The following is a 16,390-nucleotide window of genomic DNA, read 5'->3' on the forward strand; positions in this document are numbered from 1 at the left end:
CTATACCAAAAACAAGATGGGCTGTGTCATATGTCTCATTGGGTCCTTTTCAGCTTCTGTTAATACATGTTGCTCATGTGTGCCAAAACAGGATTACACTTTGTAAGTTTTCGCTGGAAATAAGTCAGCCATTTAAAAATAATTTGTGGACTGTGTAACACCTCACTCTGCAAATTCTTAGCCCAGCCCTGTGAAATCAAATTATGCTCATGACAAATCAGAATTGTACATGGTCCCCAATAGTCTGTGAATTGCCCCTTTCTGTTAATTTCTCATTTAACTGGAATGGCCGATAGGTGGTACTTCAAGGTTGCTGTCTTACAATGTGTTAGGGAAGTCATGCCTGTGCCGTAAATCGTATTGGTTCTAAGCAGAGGAACAAGTTGTTTAAAAAATTCCGCGCATGATAAAAAACAGGTGTTCCGCGTTTGCTCACCATCTGTCGTACCTGTATTCCGATTGATAGGTTTTTCCTGAATTGGTTCTTTTTCCTCTCCTCTGACATAACACTGGCTATGGTGCTGGTGGAGTTGACTGTGGAAGTATTGCTGCCCATGTGCTGGCTGGCGGGTCCATGGATCTGTGCGTTTGCAGCCTCAATGGCGGCGGTGAGGGCCTTCATACTGTCTAAGCTCTCCGTGGAGTTACTGAGTCCAGACTGGCTGTTGATGTCGCCCCGCTGCCCGTGCCCGTCCATGTAGGCATCCTGTGCAGACTCTGTGCTGCTCTGGGCTGTGATGGAAATGAATGGCTTGGTCGTGGTTCTTGGCGGCACCGGAGGTGGGGTCTTCTTATACGTTGTTATGCAAGATGACACTGCACAGGGAAATAAGACAGATTTAGGTGCGTTCAGTTGTGACTTCAGTATACATTGGAATAGGTAAAGAAGGTACATTCTCAAAACAAAGGCAAGAACAAGAGTAAGACTCTGCTAAATCGACCAGTGGAGTAGCAAGGGTGTCATGAGCACTAATGCAAACAAGAAAAATTAGTTACCCCGACCCCAGCATGGGTAGTAAAAACTACCCTAAGCTCAAGTGCACTGGGCCCCTTGCACCCTTGAGCCCCGGTCCCACTGCGCCTGCTGCACTATGCATTGCTAAGTCCCTTAAAGCAACACTGGCTTATTTTTCACAATTACTCTTTTTTTCCAAAACATGTTACTGTGTTTCCAGTGTACATACAATGCAACTACATGCTACCAGGAGCAGTCAACCAGCTTGCTTAAAGTATATGGAGCAGGCACTTAATTATTATTTGAATTGACTGGCATTCTCTAATGTATGGTGTAACAAATTGCTCTTAGATGCACTAATTACTGTATATGAACTAGGAGGTTTACTTACATGTGAGTAAGCAATATTACGATATCACGAAGCAGTGCTTAATTTGCTAAAGATTGAGTGCCAGGCCCAATGTTTTTCTTAGATCCCCGAGGCTGGCACTATCGAATGTAGGCGGTGCCAAATACCAAACCTGCCTATTCTTTAATCCACCTCATGCCTCTTTCACCCACCACCAGTCACTTGCTCCACCTTTATTCCACTTTTGCAGGTTATTTTTCATCCCTGTTTTCTCCCTTTGTCACTTTTTCAAATCTTTCTCGTTTCCCCCTTTTGCGTGTTTTCTCTCTTTTACAATGGGTCAAACTAGGCTGAGGAAAATGAAATACCTGTCCCCAAACATAAGTGCTGATAGCAGTGGTGGCTCGCCGAGGCAGTGCTGCGACAGGGCGGGGGAGGGGCAGGGTGTGGGGTAGTAAACACCGGAATACGGCACTACGGAGTTAGGTAAATAAATAAATAAAACAATTTACACTGAGCGCGCTGCAAAACCGAGTTGGCGAAGCAGCGCGCGCAATGTAAATTGTTTTATTTATTTACCTAACTCCGTTCCGCCGTATGCCGGAGTTTGCACCTTCTAATGTTCAGTTATTTATCTACTGCGATCTCCCAGTTGTATCATTACCTAATTAATTAAGTGTGCACCAGACTCCTGGGAAATTTAGTATATCCCTAAGTATTCTAGCTGCAGTTTTGGAGTACATCAGACCAGCCCTTAGCTTTCCTTTCATATAGACTATACTAGTGAGCTGTGGTGTTCCTGTCTATGCGGGCAAGTCAGGTTTAACAAATGCTGTAATCTTAGACACTTTGATCTCTTTATCTAATCTTCCCAAATATGTTTTATTGACCAGATATTTATTGTAGACCTCTATTGCTCTATCTATCATTAAATACAAACTAGCACTGCTTTTTATGTCTCACCCACAGTAATCTTTCGCTGTGTGTTCTCACAAGACCTGTATGCAGTACCAATACTTACAGCAGACTGTGGGTAGCTCCTATTTTTGATCATGAGTTTGTTTTCTTTTCAATTGTATCCGCTTACATCTTATTCAATGGCTTTCCTTCCTCTTCATGTGTTTATCCCAACCATGCATATTTTGTTTACCATTCTTTTTTATTGTGTAAGTTAACATACAGGAAACTGATTTTTCATTTGTTTTCTGCACTCATGCATGTATTTTCTTGTTCTCTCTCTCTCCCTCTCCCATGTATGCTGCTTCTCCCAATACTTGCCCCATTTTCTCCACATTCCTCTTCCACCGCCACCACACCTCCTGCTTCCTCCATCCACCCTAACCCTGCACAGCATTTTTCTTTAATAACCCCACTCACATTTACTTGGAATGGTATTTTGAAAACGAGCCAAAATTGCCACCTCAACCTGACGTATGTTCTTGCATGTATGTTGGCACATGTACATGTATTTGTCATCATACTGGTTCCAAAAGCCACAATGGCCATCAAGTCAAGACACCTGCACATGCGTATGTCATAATGCTGGAGCAAACGTTTGGCTCTTTCCTTTTTAGGTCGAGCCTAGCTCAGCGCGCTGCTCTATGGGGAGGCTTTTTGTAAGCACTCCAAACTTCCTAGAGACTTCTTTGTGTGATTTTGTTAACACCCACACATTTTATTGCCCATTGCGTGTGGCTTTCAAAAATGAAAGCACGCAAATGGCCAAAGGCGGGTGTATGTCCCTCCTTTTCTGTAAACATTCACTCCATGGCCTTTGGGACTCGGGAGCGAGCGGAGCGAGCAGCGGCGAGCAGTGTGCCAGCTGCATTCCAGGATCATGTTACTAATTAACCCAGCGCGGTCGCTTTCACTTTCACGACCGCGCTTGTCTTGGCTTGCCTCAAAAGCAGATCCCACCCACCCCCAACACAACATCGAGCAGCGCTCACCACGCGCCTTCATTTATTTATTATCAGTGCTCGTATATTTTTTTTATTCACAGCCTCGCCCGCTTTATGGCCGCCACGCTTTATGTTTCATGAAGCTCGGGGGGCGAGTGTTGCTAAAAGAATGCAGGCTGCTGGTGCTACAACGACCATCTAAATCTTTCCTTTAATCCCTATGTAACGTTCACGTTCTCCCTTATGTAAAGCGCTCTGATACCTCCGGGTCTAGCCATCGCTATATAAAACTCTAAATAAATAAATAACTTAACATGTCTGCCGTGATGCGATTCTTCTGTTTGCAGGTAAGTGTGAGCTGTGAAGAAAGCGCCACAGGCTACAACCGTCTGCAGCCACAGAGCACAGCCTATCATCAACGGGCTCTGCGTCCCGCTCGTTACTGCCTGTTATAGTGCTTCTGCACCTATCGTGTTCACTTCATTTAATTTAAACATGTCCGTCGTGCGGCACTTTTTCTGTTTACAGGTATGGACAATGTGGGCAGTGGCAGGGAGTAGCCCGACTGACTCCAAACTTGCTGAAGTCACTGCACCCCGTACCACGTCTCCCGAGGCATCTGCCAGCTCTCGCAGTGCTCCATACCTTGCGCAAACAAGTGCTGCTTCCTGCTCACCACCACTCACGGCGCTAAGGACCAACACCCCCAGCGGGGCAGACTCAACACACGGGCCAGGTCCTTACTGGGAATAAAACTAAAAAGGTCTCTCTCACTCCTGAGGCAAGATGGGCCGCGCCTAACAGACGGATCTGTCGTCAAGGCGCTCTAGGCGAATTTGTGCACATTGTTTTCAATTTTTTGCAGGTTAAGTTCCCAATGTTCACTTTTCACAAGGCTTTCCAGTCTGCCTTTCTCCAACTCTTTTATCTATAGAACAATAAGATTTTCACAGCTTAGCCCGATATTTTTTTACTATAATCAAACCCGGCCATGTAGGAAAACCTAAGCTGAATTTTTATCTACAAAGCCGAGCTTTTCCAGATACATTGGTATTGCGAGGGAGAATCGTGCACCGTCGTTTCTGCAAAGTATATACGATATAGGATCACCTTATTAAATAGTATTGATTAAAAAAAAGGATCTAAGCAGTTGCAAAAGTAACAAACCCAAAACAATTAGAAACCTTTAAAAAGTTGAAACGATTTTCATAAAACCACGCAAGGGTTAAAAAAACAAGCACCAGTCCCGGGCTGTGAAGGAAGCGCCTCTGGCTCCAAGCCGTTTCTTAGCACTTCATGAAGCAGGCACAGAGTACAGCCTATGATCCGGGGGTTCTGCCTACCCCTAACTGCCTGTTATTTATAATAATTTGGTGCCTTTCACCATTAGTTAATATCTCGTGCCATGCCGTCCCTTCTCTATCCTGCCTGTCTCTGAAAACGTTTGCTTTTTTCTTCACTCTTCCCCGTTCCCTTTCTTTACCAAATCACGTTCTCCCTTTCTTTCCTTTTCCCCCTCACCTTGCCACCCCTTAAAATTCACCCCACATTTCCCACCCTGTGCCTTTCGCTCCTTTTCTCCCTCCCTCGTGCCTCCCCCAGGCCTCCTGGATATATCCAATTTCAGGGATGATCTCCAGCCCCTCGAGCTACGGGAAGAGGAGGCTGAGGGCCCGAGCAGCCTCTGTTCCCCCGTCAGTAGTGTTAGCAACATCACCACCCCATCTTCAATATCAAGCGCATCCCTTTCTTTAAGGAGGTAATGCCAGGGCTGGCGTTGGCACTAGTCAACTGCTACAATTAGGTGCTTGTTTCCCCATTTAGAATACAAATTTCAAAATATTACTTATAGAAGCATCAAATTCTACAAAACTAATAACACGTCCTAAAGGCGAGACCTATTGGCTATGCCAATGCTTGTTAGATCTTGTCTGCCAGACAGCATGAGGTATCTGTTTGCGACAGACCTATTCAATCAAATGGGATTTGTATAGTGCAGCTTTTTACCCGTGAGGGTATCCAGGCGCTGGGGGATTTCTGCTGCTGGGTGTAATCAGTCAAACAGCCAGGTTTTCAGACCCTTTCCGAATTCCTGCAGGTATGGGGAGGTCCAGAGGTGGGGGGGGGGTGCATTGGCTGGCTTTACAGTTTACAGTCACTCTTCTTTGCTTGCTACTTATTTACTTAATGTTAAAACAAAAATATTCTATAAAAATTGAATAATAAATAGAAAATGTAAATTGACTACTTTATACTAGTTTCTTTAAAAAGAATGGTGTAGTGCAGACTCTTAAAGACCAATGTAGCCTGATGTATTGCAATATTCATTACAAGGGATGCCTGCCTTTTCCCCCTTTACTTTTAAAGCATATGAAAAAACCCATTTACACTGATACAGAAGAAGCTACAATGCAACCATTTAATTTGAGGTGTTACAGGTTTTACCTACCAGAAAAGCACAAGCTGTCTATCTGTAAAAAAAGACCTATTGTCAGCTTACAGTGGGTTTAGAGTCTGCCCATTGCTTAACACTGGAACTGTTCCCTTTTGGTTAAGTACACCATGAGAGTGCATATGTTTTCCAGGTGGTTCCCTCAAATACATCTCTTCCCCACCTCTGGTGTGCTCCATTTGCGGTCTCTCGCAGGGGCGGCTGGTGACATTTGAAAGTGGTGAGGTGTAAAATGAGCCCAAACAACCTAAGGGTGGTTCAGGGGGGTCCCCGAGAAGATTTTGAAAAAAGAGAGGAAAAATTGTGCATTTTCAAGCAAATTTGAGAAAGCAGGAAGGTTAATAAAGCAATTGTGAAAGTGCAGTTATTACATTATTAAAGAGATGTCATATAACATAGGTAGCTGCTTATTCAGTATAACCACAGAGCTTCATAGATAACAGACTTCGAGATACAATGCATTTCTGGGTACCTCACTCACAGATGTTTTCTATTTAACATATTTTACTGACCCTGTGTTGTAAATAAACACCTGCCCGCTGGCCGAGCTCCTGGAATCGGCTAAAACAAAATGGTGGCAAAGAATTAAGATGGCACCCGCCTGGAAGACCTGGGCCGTCCGCTGTGATTTCAACTAATTCACCAGGATATCATGGTGAAAGAATGGCTGCATAGAAGCAATCAAGCCGGATCACAAAGATGCCCATTTCATTGAGGAGGCTGCCTCATTACTTTCCACCTCTCATCGAGCTGACAACATCTAGGGCCTTTGTGTTTTTTCACCCGGCAACTCATGTTTTTTTTAACCATCAGAGCTAGCCTTTCAGTTGCAGAGCACGAGGTCGACGTTTTCCTTCACACCATAACCTGGTTTGCATAAAAACGTCTGGACACATATGAATAATTTGCCTTTGGTCGTGGAACAGGAGGCAGCGTTTTAACGCACTTGGACGCCTGTGCTCTCTGATTACCTTGACCCTCCTGCCCCGCTCTATCTGGCCTTTGAACTCACTAAACGGTTGAACTGATCCTTCGAGCATCAGCGCTTCCCTTTAGCGTGCTTACAATATGAAAACGGACAATTAGCATGATTTCTTGTTCATTTTGCTTTACACTCGCCTTTCCCGTAAAATTAGATTGGCTGGCACCCCTAACAGGTCAGAAAAAAGAATACTTCTGTTATCAACGTCAACAGTTAATATGGGTTGTATCGCTGCTGAAGTGCATTTTTTAATCCAAATATTGTCAAGTCCAGAGTGCTGGGAATTGCTTAAAATAAGGTTTCCTTCTGGTTATCTGATACTTATGAAAATAATGAGGGTGCAGGTAGCTCCTCCATGCCAAATGGTGAACTAATTTTGCTGTCCCGGTGCATGCCAGAAAATGTGTTTTTAGGTCTGCTACTAAATCACTTCACATTAATAAATAATACGGGGGCCGGCGCCGCGGCCAGAGGCAGCGACGGCCCGGGTCACAGTCAGGAAACCACCCTAAAATTAAAAAACACTTACCTGACCGGTGACCGCCTCGTCTTCACCTGGCCGGCGTTGGCGCCTCTCTGCTCCTTCAAACGGTCCGGAACACCACGTCCACGTGACGCAACTGACTGGCAACCCGGCCCTCAGCCAATCCTGGCGTTGCAGCAGCGCCAGGATTGGCTGACCGCACCGCCTACTCCTCGCCCGCCGCCTGCCCATTAGGAGACCGAGGGGCTCCTAATGGGCATGCGCAAGGCAGCAAAAACACAAGTACGCATGACTGGGCACGGAGTAAAAATTAAGCTCCATGCCCACTCATGCGCACTGTGCTGCCTTTCCCAAAGGCGTCTGACAATGATGTCAGTCAACATGACGCCGGACCGCCCACGGTCCGACGTCATGCTGATGCTGACATTCACAGAGGAGGGAGCTGCGGGCGCGAGGTGCGGGCGGGGGGGCTACGCCCCCACGCCCCAATGGACGCACCGCGCCTGGTCTCTCGCCTGTTTGCTTCACACCTGCCCTCCTCTGTGTTGTGCCACCCTCATGTGCTTCCTCCCCAGCGTTGCTTTCTCGTCTGTGTGCTTGTTCATCCCTGCTCCATGTTCCTCTCTGTGCCCATGTGCTTCTTTTCCCCCAATCACCACATTCCTTTTTTAGGTCTCGCCTGACCCAGCGCATGCGCTGGTCTGGCGAGACTTATTGAGAGGGCTCCAAAAAGTGCTACCAGGCCAGCCTAGAGCTACAGTGCATGTGCGCAGGCACGCGCGCGCCGCGCTTTACCGCGATCACTTTCACTTTCGCGGCCGCACGGCCGCTTTGATGTTTGATCGTGATTGTTATCGCGATCACTTTCACTTTTGCGGCTGCACGGCCGCTTGGCATAGCCAATAGGTCTCGCTTTTGGGACCTTAACAGTATTTAGTTATGCAACGGTTGCATGGCTAAACACTTATAAGGTCCCAAAGGCGAGACCTATTGGCTATGCCAATGCTTGTCTCTCCTGTGTTGCTTCCCTCATGTTGCTTCTCATATCCGTGCCCTCTGTGTTGCTTCCACCCCCGTTGCTTTGTTACCCCTAGTGTTGCTTTGCCCCCTTGTGTTGCTTCCTTCACTCACACCCTCCATGTTGTTTCACCACACATAAAGCTTCCTATTATTGTATCCAGTTATATGACTCAACAACTGGCATATACCTAAAATCAGCTAAGACTATTGTCTCTGTCAGTGGTTGTGTGGCTATTTAAGATAAATGAGGATCAACTATGTTGTTGTAAAATGTGTCAATTGTGAGACTGTGAATTAAACATTACTGAGGATTGTGGAAGGGAGTAGTGACCTTCAGAGTGTCTCAGTCACTCCAGTTATGTTCACTCTATGTTAGACAAGTATGCCCTTTTTCTCTCTACATATCATCCATTTGCAGATCTTACACTTTATCTCTTTGCTCTTCAGCACTCTTTTCCACTCTCTCCTGAATGCACTTCCTTGCATCTCCTTCTTTTCACCACCCCCCAAATACACAGCACACCCACTCAGCGCTTTAAATGGAAATGTAGAAGTTTAAGTACTCGTTATTTTTTGTTACATGTTTGCTCCTGAGAAGTGCTGGTACTCTCCCATTAAATGTATTGCAGCAGTACTGAAGAGTGTAGGTACACTTCCTTTCAAATTAAGAGGTGCAGGTACTCAGTACCAGACAATACCTGCCCATTTTAAGCACTACACCCTCTCACCCGTAAGCACTACATTTTATTATACTTCGCCTTATCAATATTTTGACAACAGTGTACCTCCTTTAAACACATTTGCACAGAATCAGAATTGCAACTGGAATACATGACCATTGCTCTGTGTGCTCTGCAGAGAGACCAAGGATTGGATGACCATGAATTCTGAACACCTCTCTGACCCACTGACAGACACTGTAAGAAACTTACATTGCCTTCAGCCTCAACTCCAGAGCTCTCAATTGTGGCCTACTATAAACGCCTGGAGGTGACTTAGTTCAAAGGATGCACTATACAAGAGCAATGCGATATGCAAATAATGCACATACAAAATCCTGGAAATAGCTAAGACTAGTTTAATTACACCCTGGTGTATCTTTCTTTCGCATAGGACGTGCTACAAGCAGAACATGTCCATTGAGAACTGTGAAACCAGATGTGTGCTGCTGCCATGCACGAGCAACGCTCTCCACCTGAGTTTAGAAAGTGGCTGGACATACCTTAAATCTGATATCCAGCAAACTTTTTTACGTGAGTTCCTAGGAAGTCTACAATTTTCACACGGGCACCAGCCCATGCGTAAAATACATAAAACACATAATTCTCATAAGAGTTAAACTTATTTTTCAGGTTAAAAATTTAGTAGTATATGCCTATCCCTTAAGTCACGGGTAGTTTATGCCTGTTCCTCAAGTAACGGGGTACTCATCAGCAACATAGGAAAGTGCCCTGTGGAAGGAGGTTGAGCTTTTGGCAGCAGTCCGACCCCTTAGACATTGTAGATTCATACCACTGTACAACTAAATGGATATTTCCCAAGTTGTGTGATGCTACAGGAGTTGAGAATACCTATCAGAGTCTTCTGTGTTGTGTAAATGCATCTCTTGCACGTCAGACACAACATTGTGCCAGTTTTTCATGTAAGAAAAACATCTCCAGGGGAACGGTTACTCCAGGAGAACAGTTACTTTCCTGCACAAAAACAATCCTTGAAGGCAAAATGCCGAGCGCATAGAAAGAGAAAGTATCAAGAAGAAATAAAGATATTTCTCCTCGTTACACCTGGAGGCGTAGCATTTTGGTGCAATGCCAGCTTTACTCGCCTTAGTAAATTTGGAACTGCGTCAAAATCTAAGGGTGGATGCATGGGAAAGCCCATACTCCCCTACAGAATGCCTCCTTGATGCAAAGTGAGAAAAATCCCACACAAAGCCATGCAAATCTGATGTGCGTGACTTTGTAAATCACAACTAACATTTTGCGTCATGGCTGTGCCCAGGACTTTAAGTGGGATGAAAAAACTGGGGGTCTCATAAAGGGGTGTGGCCAATGTAATTAAGGGCGTGGCTTAAAACTCCTAAGCTAAAATCTGTGTTTAGCATCGTGTGCCGCCTGACTTGTATTTTGCTGTTTCTGTCATTGCATCGAGATATGATACAACAAGTAACATCGTACCTACAAGTCAGGAGTTTTGGCTTTGCCAGTGGTTGTTAGTTGCATAAGATAAATAAGCAGCAACTACGGCTTGTAACATTGAAATAGCTTCCACTTACAGCCCTGGTGACACCACCACAATGTTGCTGCTCCTGAGTTTCAAAAAGAGAAAGGAAATCCTGAGAGAAAATGACTCTTTAAAGGATTTCCCTTCCCCCAGAACGCTCACCTGGCATGACGTCATGCCGTAACTTCTCCACCAGTGAGAAGTGAGCAGTGTGAGCACGCGCACATCGATGTGCCTGCTGTCTGGAAAAAAACAGACCGCCTGTGCCAGGGCACAAAACCGAGCCAGATAGAGACCCATTTCGATGCCCCCTTTACAAATCTGATGGTGCTAAGCACCGGTGAGACCCGGCCCACTTTAAGCCCTGGCTGTGCCAAAAAAGTGGAGCCACCACAATGCAAAATGTTAGTAAATCTGGGACTACGGATGGACATACAGCCCACAGAGAATGAACTGCCTGCAATGTCTGTTAGGAGGGAAGAATCGCCGATTATCCTGTTTTAACGAGACATCCTGAGGAAAAATGTGTTTTGACGCGTTTTCATTTTAAGTGAATGACTCAAAAATTGGACAAGCGCAAGTTACTAAATAAACAGACGGTGGAGACTGAATGGGAACAGGGGAAGTGTGTAAACGATTTATGCCAGGGAACACTACAAGATGACCTCACCATGCCTTACTGACAGAAGATCTGTGAGACGTCAAGACGCTCCGAGCCGTTAGCCTCCTTTGAACCACTCCTGTGTCGGGGCTTTGTCTGTCTGCGCGCGCAGCCCCTCCTTGTCAAAGGACCCGGTCACACTCTGAAGCACTAACTGCTTTTTTTGTTTTGTTTACTTTGACAAGCGGAGGGTAACTCAGTGATCGAAACTGGAGGGAGGATGGGGGAGATTTACAGCAATGTGTCATCTAGGGTTACCGGAGAAATCCATATCCCCAGGGTCCCAGGGATACACTGCGCCAGTCCTGTTTTTTTTAAAAACAAGAGCTGTGGTTGGAACTGGGAAACCAGGTGCGAGTCCTGGCGTCAACTCAACAGCCTGTGATTCTGTGCAAATCACTTCTCTCCCATGCCTAATAAATGAATCTAGCCTTGTGTAATTTTTAGGTCTCGCCTGACCCAGCGCATGCGCTGGTCTGGCGAGACTTATTGAGAGGGCTCCAAAAAGTGCTACCAGGCCAGCCTAGAGCTACAGTGCATGTGCGCGGGCCGCTTTGATGTTTATCGCGATCGCGATCACTTTCACTTTCGCGGCCGCACGGCCGCTTGGCATAGCCAATAGGTCTTGCTTTTGGGACCTTATAAGTATTTAGTTATGCAACTGTTGCATGGCTAAACACTTATAAGGTCCCAAAGGCGAGACCTATTGGCTATGCCAATGCTTGTTTTATTTGGTACTGTGTAAATACTCCAGTGCCTTGGGCCGAGTTTGCGCTATATAAATCTGCCAAATAAAAGAAACCTACTGCATTCTGGGGGTGGCAGTCCTGAGTCACACCAATGGAGCAAAGTTAAGTAAATCTTAAAATCCCAACGATTTGAGAAAAGCTGGAACATTGTTATCAGACACTTGGTCACCAGAGATACAAAGATAATTTGAACTACAACTGTGCCTCTCATTGGGAGGCACCATTGTGTGAAAGGGAGCAGTGAGAGACAGAGAGCAAGCATTGGCAAAGCGAACAGGTCTCGCCTAAGCAAGAGCTATTGGCTTTGCCAATATGTTTTAGCAATGTTGTACACCACCTTGGCTGCTGTTCAGCATGGCTAAAAGTAAGTAGCATTGAGGAGAATGGCGTGGAGTGTCGTACAGTGGACTGGCGAAGAGTGGAGTAGAGTGTCATTCAGTAGAGTGGCATAATGTGTCATGCAGTAGCGGCTCGTGGAGGGAGTGCTGCAGGGTGGTGGGGCGGGGGAGGGGCAGGGTGGTGGGTAGTAAACTCCGGCTCACGGCCGACCGGAGTAATGTAAATAAATAAAACGAATTTCATTGCGCGCGCTGAAACGCCAAATGGCGATGAAGCGTGCACAATGAAATTTGTTTTATTTATTTATTTATTCACATTACTCCGGTCGGCCATGGGCTGGAGTTTACTACCCCCACCCTGCCTCTCCCCTGGCCCCGCCCCACCACCCCGCAGCACTCCCTCAACGAGCCGCTACTGGTGTCATGTATTGGAGTGGCATAGAGTGGGATCGCATAGAGTGGCGTGCAGTGAAATGGTGTGGAGTAGTGTGGACTGGTGTAGAGTGCTCTGGCGTAGAATGTTGCAGAGTATAGTGGCGTAGAGTGCAGTGGCGCAGAGTGCAGTAGCATAGCATTTAGCGGTGTACAATGCAGCATCTTAGAATGTAGTGGCGTAGATTAGAGTACTACATAGTAGAGAGCAGTGGCATAGAGGGCAGTAGTGTAGATTGGAGTGGTGCAGAGTAGAGTGGCGTAGAGTAGAGTGGCATAGAGTACAGTGGTGCAGAGTAGAGAGGCAGAGAGTGGTGCAGAATAGCATATAGTGCCATAGAGCGCAGTGACCTAGAGTGGAATGCTGCAAAGAGCTGTGGTGTAGAGTGGAGTGATGCAGAGTATAGGGGCATAGAGGGCAGTGGTGTAAAGTGCATTGGCATAGACTGCAGTAGTGTAGAGTGGTGTAGAGTTCAGTGGCATACAGTGCAATAATGCAGAGTAGAGTGTTGTAGTGGTGTAGAGTGACGTAAAGTGCATTGGCATAGAGTGCAATGGTGTAGAGTGCAGTGGAATTGAGTACAGTGGTGCAGAGTAGAGTGGCATAGAGTGGCAGAGAGTGGTGCAGAATAGCATATAGTGCCATAGAGCGCAGTGACCTAGAGTGGAGTGCTGCAAAGAGCTGTGGTGTAGAGTGGAGAGATGCAGAGTAGAGGGGCATAGAGGGCAGTGGCGTAAAGTGCATTGGCATAGACTGCAGTAGTGTAGAGTGGTGTAGAGTTCAGTGGCATACAGTGCAATGCTGCAGAGTAGAGTGTTGTAGTGGTTTAGAGTGATGTAAAGTGCATTGGCATAGAGTGCAATGGTGTAGAGTGCAGTGGAATTGAGTACAGTGGTGCAGAGTAGAGTGCAGTGACGTTGGGTGGTGTAGACTGTAGTGGTGTAGAGTAGAGTGATGAAGAGTGAAGTAGAGTGCAGAGGCATACAGTGGTGTAGAGTAGACTGGACTGGTGTAGAGTGCATTGACATAGATTGTTGCAGTGTATAGTGGCACAGAATGCAGTTGCATAGATTGCAGCAGCATAGTATTCAGCGGCATACAATACGGTATCATAGAATGAAGTGCCTTAGATTAGAGTGGTGCAGAGTGGAGTGGTGCAGAGTAGAGTGGTAGAGTGCAGTGGTGTAGAGTAGAGTGGTATAGAGCACAGTGGTGCTGTGTAGAGTGGTGTAGAGTGCAGTGGCAAAGAGTGGTGCAGAGTAGAGTTTAGTGGCTTAGAGTAGAGTGGCATATAGTGGAATGGCGTAGAGTGCAGTGGTGTAGAGTGGAGTGCTGTTAGCGCAGTAGCGTAGAGTGCAGTAGTGCAGAGTAGAGTGGTATAGAACTCAGTGGTGGAGAGTGCAGTGTTGCGGAGTAGAGTGGCGTAGATTGCATCAGCATAGAGTAGAGTGGCATAGAGATCAGATGCGTAAACTTCAGTGGTGCAGAGCAGAGTGCAGTGGCTCAGAGTTCAGTGATATAGAGTGTAGTTGGGTAGAGTACACTGGCGAAGAGTGCAGTGGGCTAGAGTACACTGGTTAAGAGTAGAGTGTTGTAGCACAGAATGGAGTAGAGTGCAGTGGGGTAGTGCAGATTGTTTCAGAGTAGAGTGAAGTGGCATAGAGTGGAGTGGTACAGGGTACAATGCAGTGGCATAGAGTAGAGAGGTGTAGAGTGTATTGGAGTAGAGTAGAGTGGTGTAGAGTGTAATGGCATTGAGCAAAGTGGTGTAGAGTGTAGTGGCATAGATTGCAGAGGTTCATAGTAGGTTACAGTGCTTTACAGTGGATTGGCATAGGTTGCGGGAGCGTTGAGTGGAGTGGTACAAAGTAGAGTGCATTGCCGAAGAGTGTATTGGCATAGAGTGCAGTGGCATAGAGTCCAGTGGTGTAGAGTGCAGTGTTGCAGAGAATGGCAAAACGTGTGTGCTGTAGAGTGGAGTGGCATAGAGTGGAGTTATGCCAAGTAGAGTAGAGTGACCTAGACTGGAGTGGTGTAGAGTTCAGTGTTGAAGAGTGCAGCAGTGTAGAGTGGCGTAGAGTCCATTGGCACAGAGTAGAGTGGTGCGGAGAAGAGTGGAGAGGTGTAGAGTGAAGTGGTGTAGAGTGTAGTGGTGTAGAATGGAGTCGTGCAGAGTGGGGTACAGTGCAGTGGCATAGAGTGCAGTGTTGTGGAGTGGTGTAAGTGGAGTGGTGCATAGTAGAGTGGAGTGACGGAGAGTGGAGTCGAGTATGCATGGTGTGCTATCACACTGCCTTAACAGACAACACATTTTCACTTGAAATGACTACTACATTTGCACAGACTAATAAATCTATACAGCGCACAAATGATAATGTGTGGAAATGGCATCACCTAGTCTATTGATTTGTTTTGATCATATTGAAGTATTTGTTTCCAACACACCTCAGAATTAACAAAAAATGTGCTTCATTTTTGCTTTCTTAATTCTGATATATTCTGAAATACTTCCACAGTTCAGTTAAATGTTGTTGCATGCTTGAAAAAAAACTTTCCTACCCCCACTATCTAGCAAGATTGTCACATAAATCCTCTCACTTTGAAGTCAGAGAAAGAAAAGTAAACACCAAGCTCCCTTGGAAGACAGAGCCTAACATTTGACCTCTGTCTTTGAATGCACAGCAAATGTGACAAAATAAAAACAAGATTTACAGGCCTGCTTACAGAAAGGAGCACTCTGGAGGAACACAAGGAGAGGTAGTGTGGAAAAGCTTTGCTCCTTGGGAGCAACAAACTGAAGTTGGACAGCCTATAAGCAATGAAGTCAGCAAACAGAAAGTCAGAAAATGTAAGTTACAAACCACAAAGCCAATGGTAAGCAAAGGGCAGACTGCATTTCCATGGAAGCTTTCTGAATACGCCCAAGATGTCTGTAGCAAACCAGACAGCTGCACTGTCTGGCAGGCTTCCACCTAAAAAACTGCACGGTAATTTTGTGTCTCTACTGACAGGTCATGTTAAAGGCATTTATATAGCACATTGTCTGCCTGTAACTTGCCTTCCACATGTTTCTGAGGTTTCCACCGCAGCCTGGAGTCTAAATCGTCTTGTCATATGTTTTATCTCTGCTGCTAAACTCTTTCACGCTCCATTTTCTTTCTCTACGACTTCTACTCTTTGTTTGCTGCTGTCCTTGTCCCGGGATTACCCGAGCCATAGTTGCGCTCTTCAAATAAATAAACAAAGAATTATATATCAATATTGTTTGCTTCTGAGAGTGTGTCTTATTTATTGAATTGTGGCTGTGCGGGTTTGTTATCCAACAGGTGTAGGCACAGGATTTACATATGCGCATATTTTGGGTCCACGGTATACCCGTCGTTCTGAGATACCATAAATGTGGTTATTCTTTCTATGAGGTAACTTTATGCTGTGTTGGACATGCGTGTGGTGCTCTGTGGAATGTGTGGGATGCTTTGTCGTACATATTGTTCAATCTGCTAGGATCTCATCTGGTAACCTTTTTAATTAGCCTTAGTCTAAAGTCATTCTTAGGAGTTATTAGTCTATGAGAATTTCGTGATTTTAGTCTATGCTCTTTGTGCAAACAACCGACCCTGAAACGAGGCCTAACCTAAGAGAAGAACATTTATTTCTGACTGCACAATGAGGTTATATAGCATCGTGTAATTCTGGGCAAATCACAATCTCCTCGGGTCTAAAAAAAGAAAAATATGTGTAATGTAATTTGGTGCACATTTAAAGCGCTCTAATGCCCCAGCACTATAAAGGACTCGCAAACATGTTTGGCATGTAATAGTATAACTTGTGTTAAAGTGAGTT

General features: G+C 45.6%; 1 protein-coding gene across 2 annotated transcripts in view; it reads right to left on the reverse strand.

The window, feature by feature from the left end:
- DLGAP1 (DLG associated protein 1) overlaps positions 1–16,390 on the reverse strand; it is a 1,292,753-nt gene that overhangs the window by 139,907 nt on the left and 1,136,456 nt on the right. For both annotated transcript variants that reach the window (XM_085605839.1, XM_085605838.1), the window contains exon 10: positions 449–816. In XM_085605839.1, the coding sequence (XP_085461965.1) occupies positions 449–816 (368 nt within the window). The remainder of the gene's footprint in view (positions 1–448; positions 817–16,390) is intronic.

This window comes from Triturus cristatus, chromosome 5_1, assembly GCF_964204655.1.
Source record: "Triturus cristatus chromosome 5_1, aTriCri1.1, whole genome shotgun sequence".
Taxonomy (NCBI): domain Eukaryota; kingdom Metazoa; phylum Chordata; class Amphibia; order Caudata; family Salamandridae; genus Triturus; species Triturus cristatus.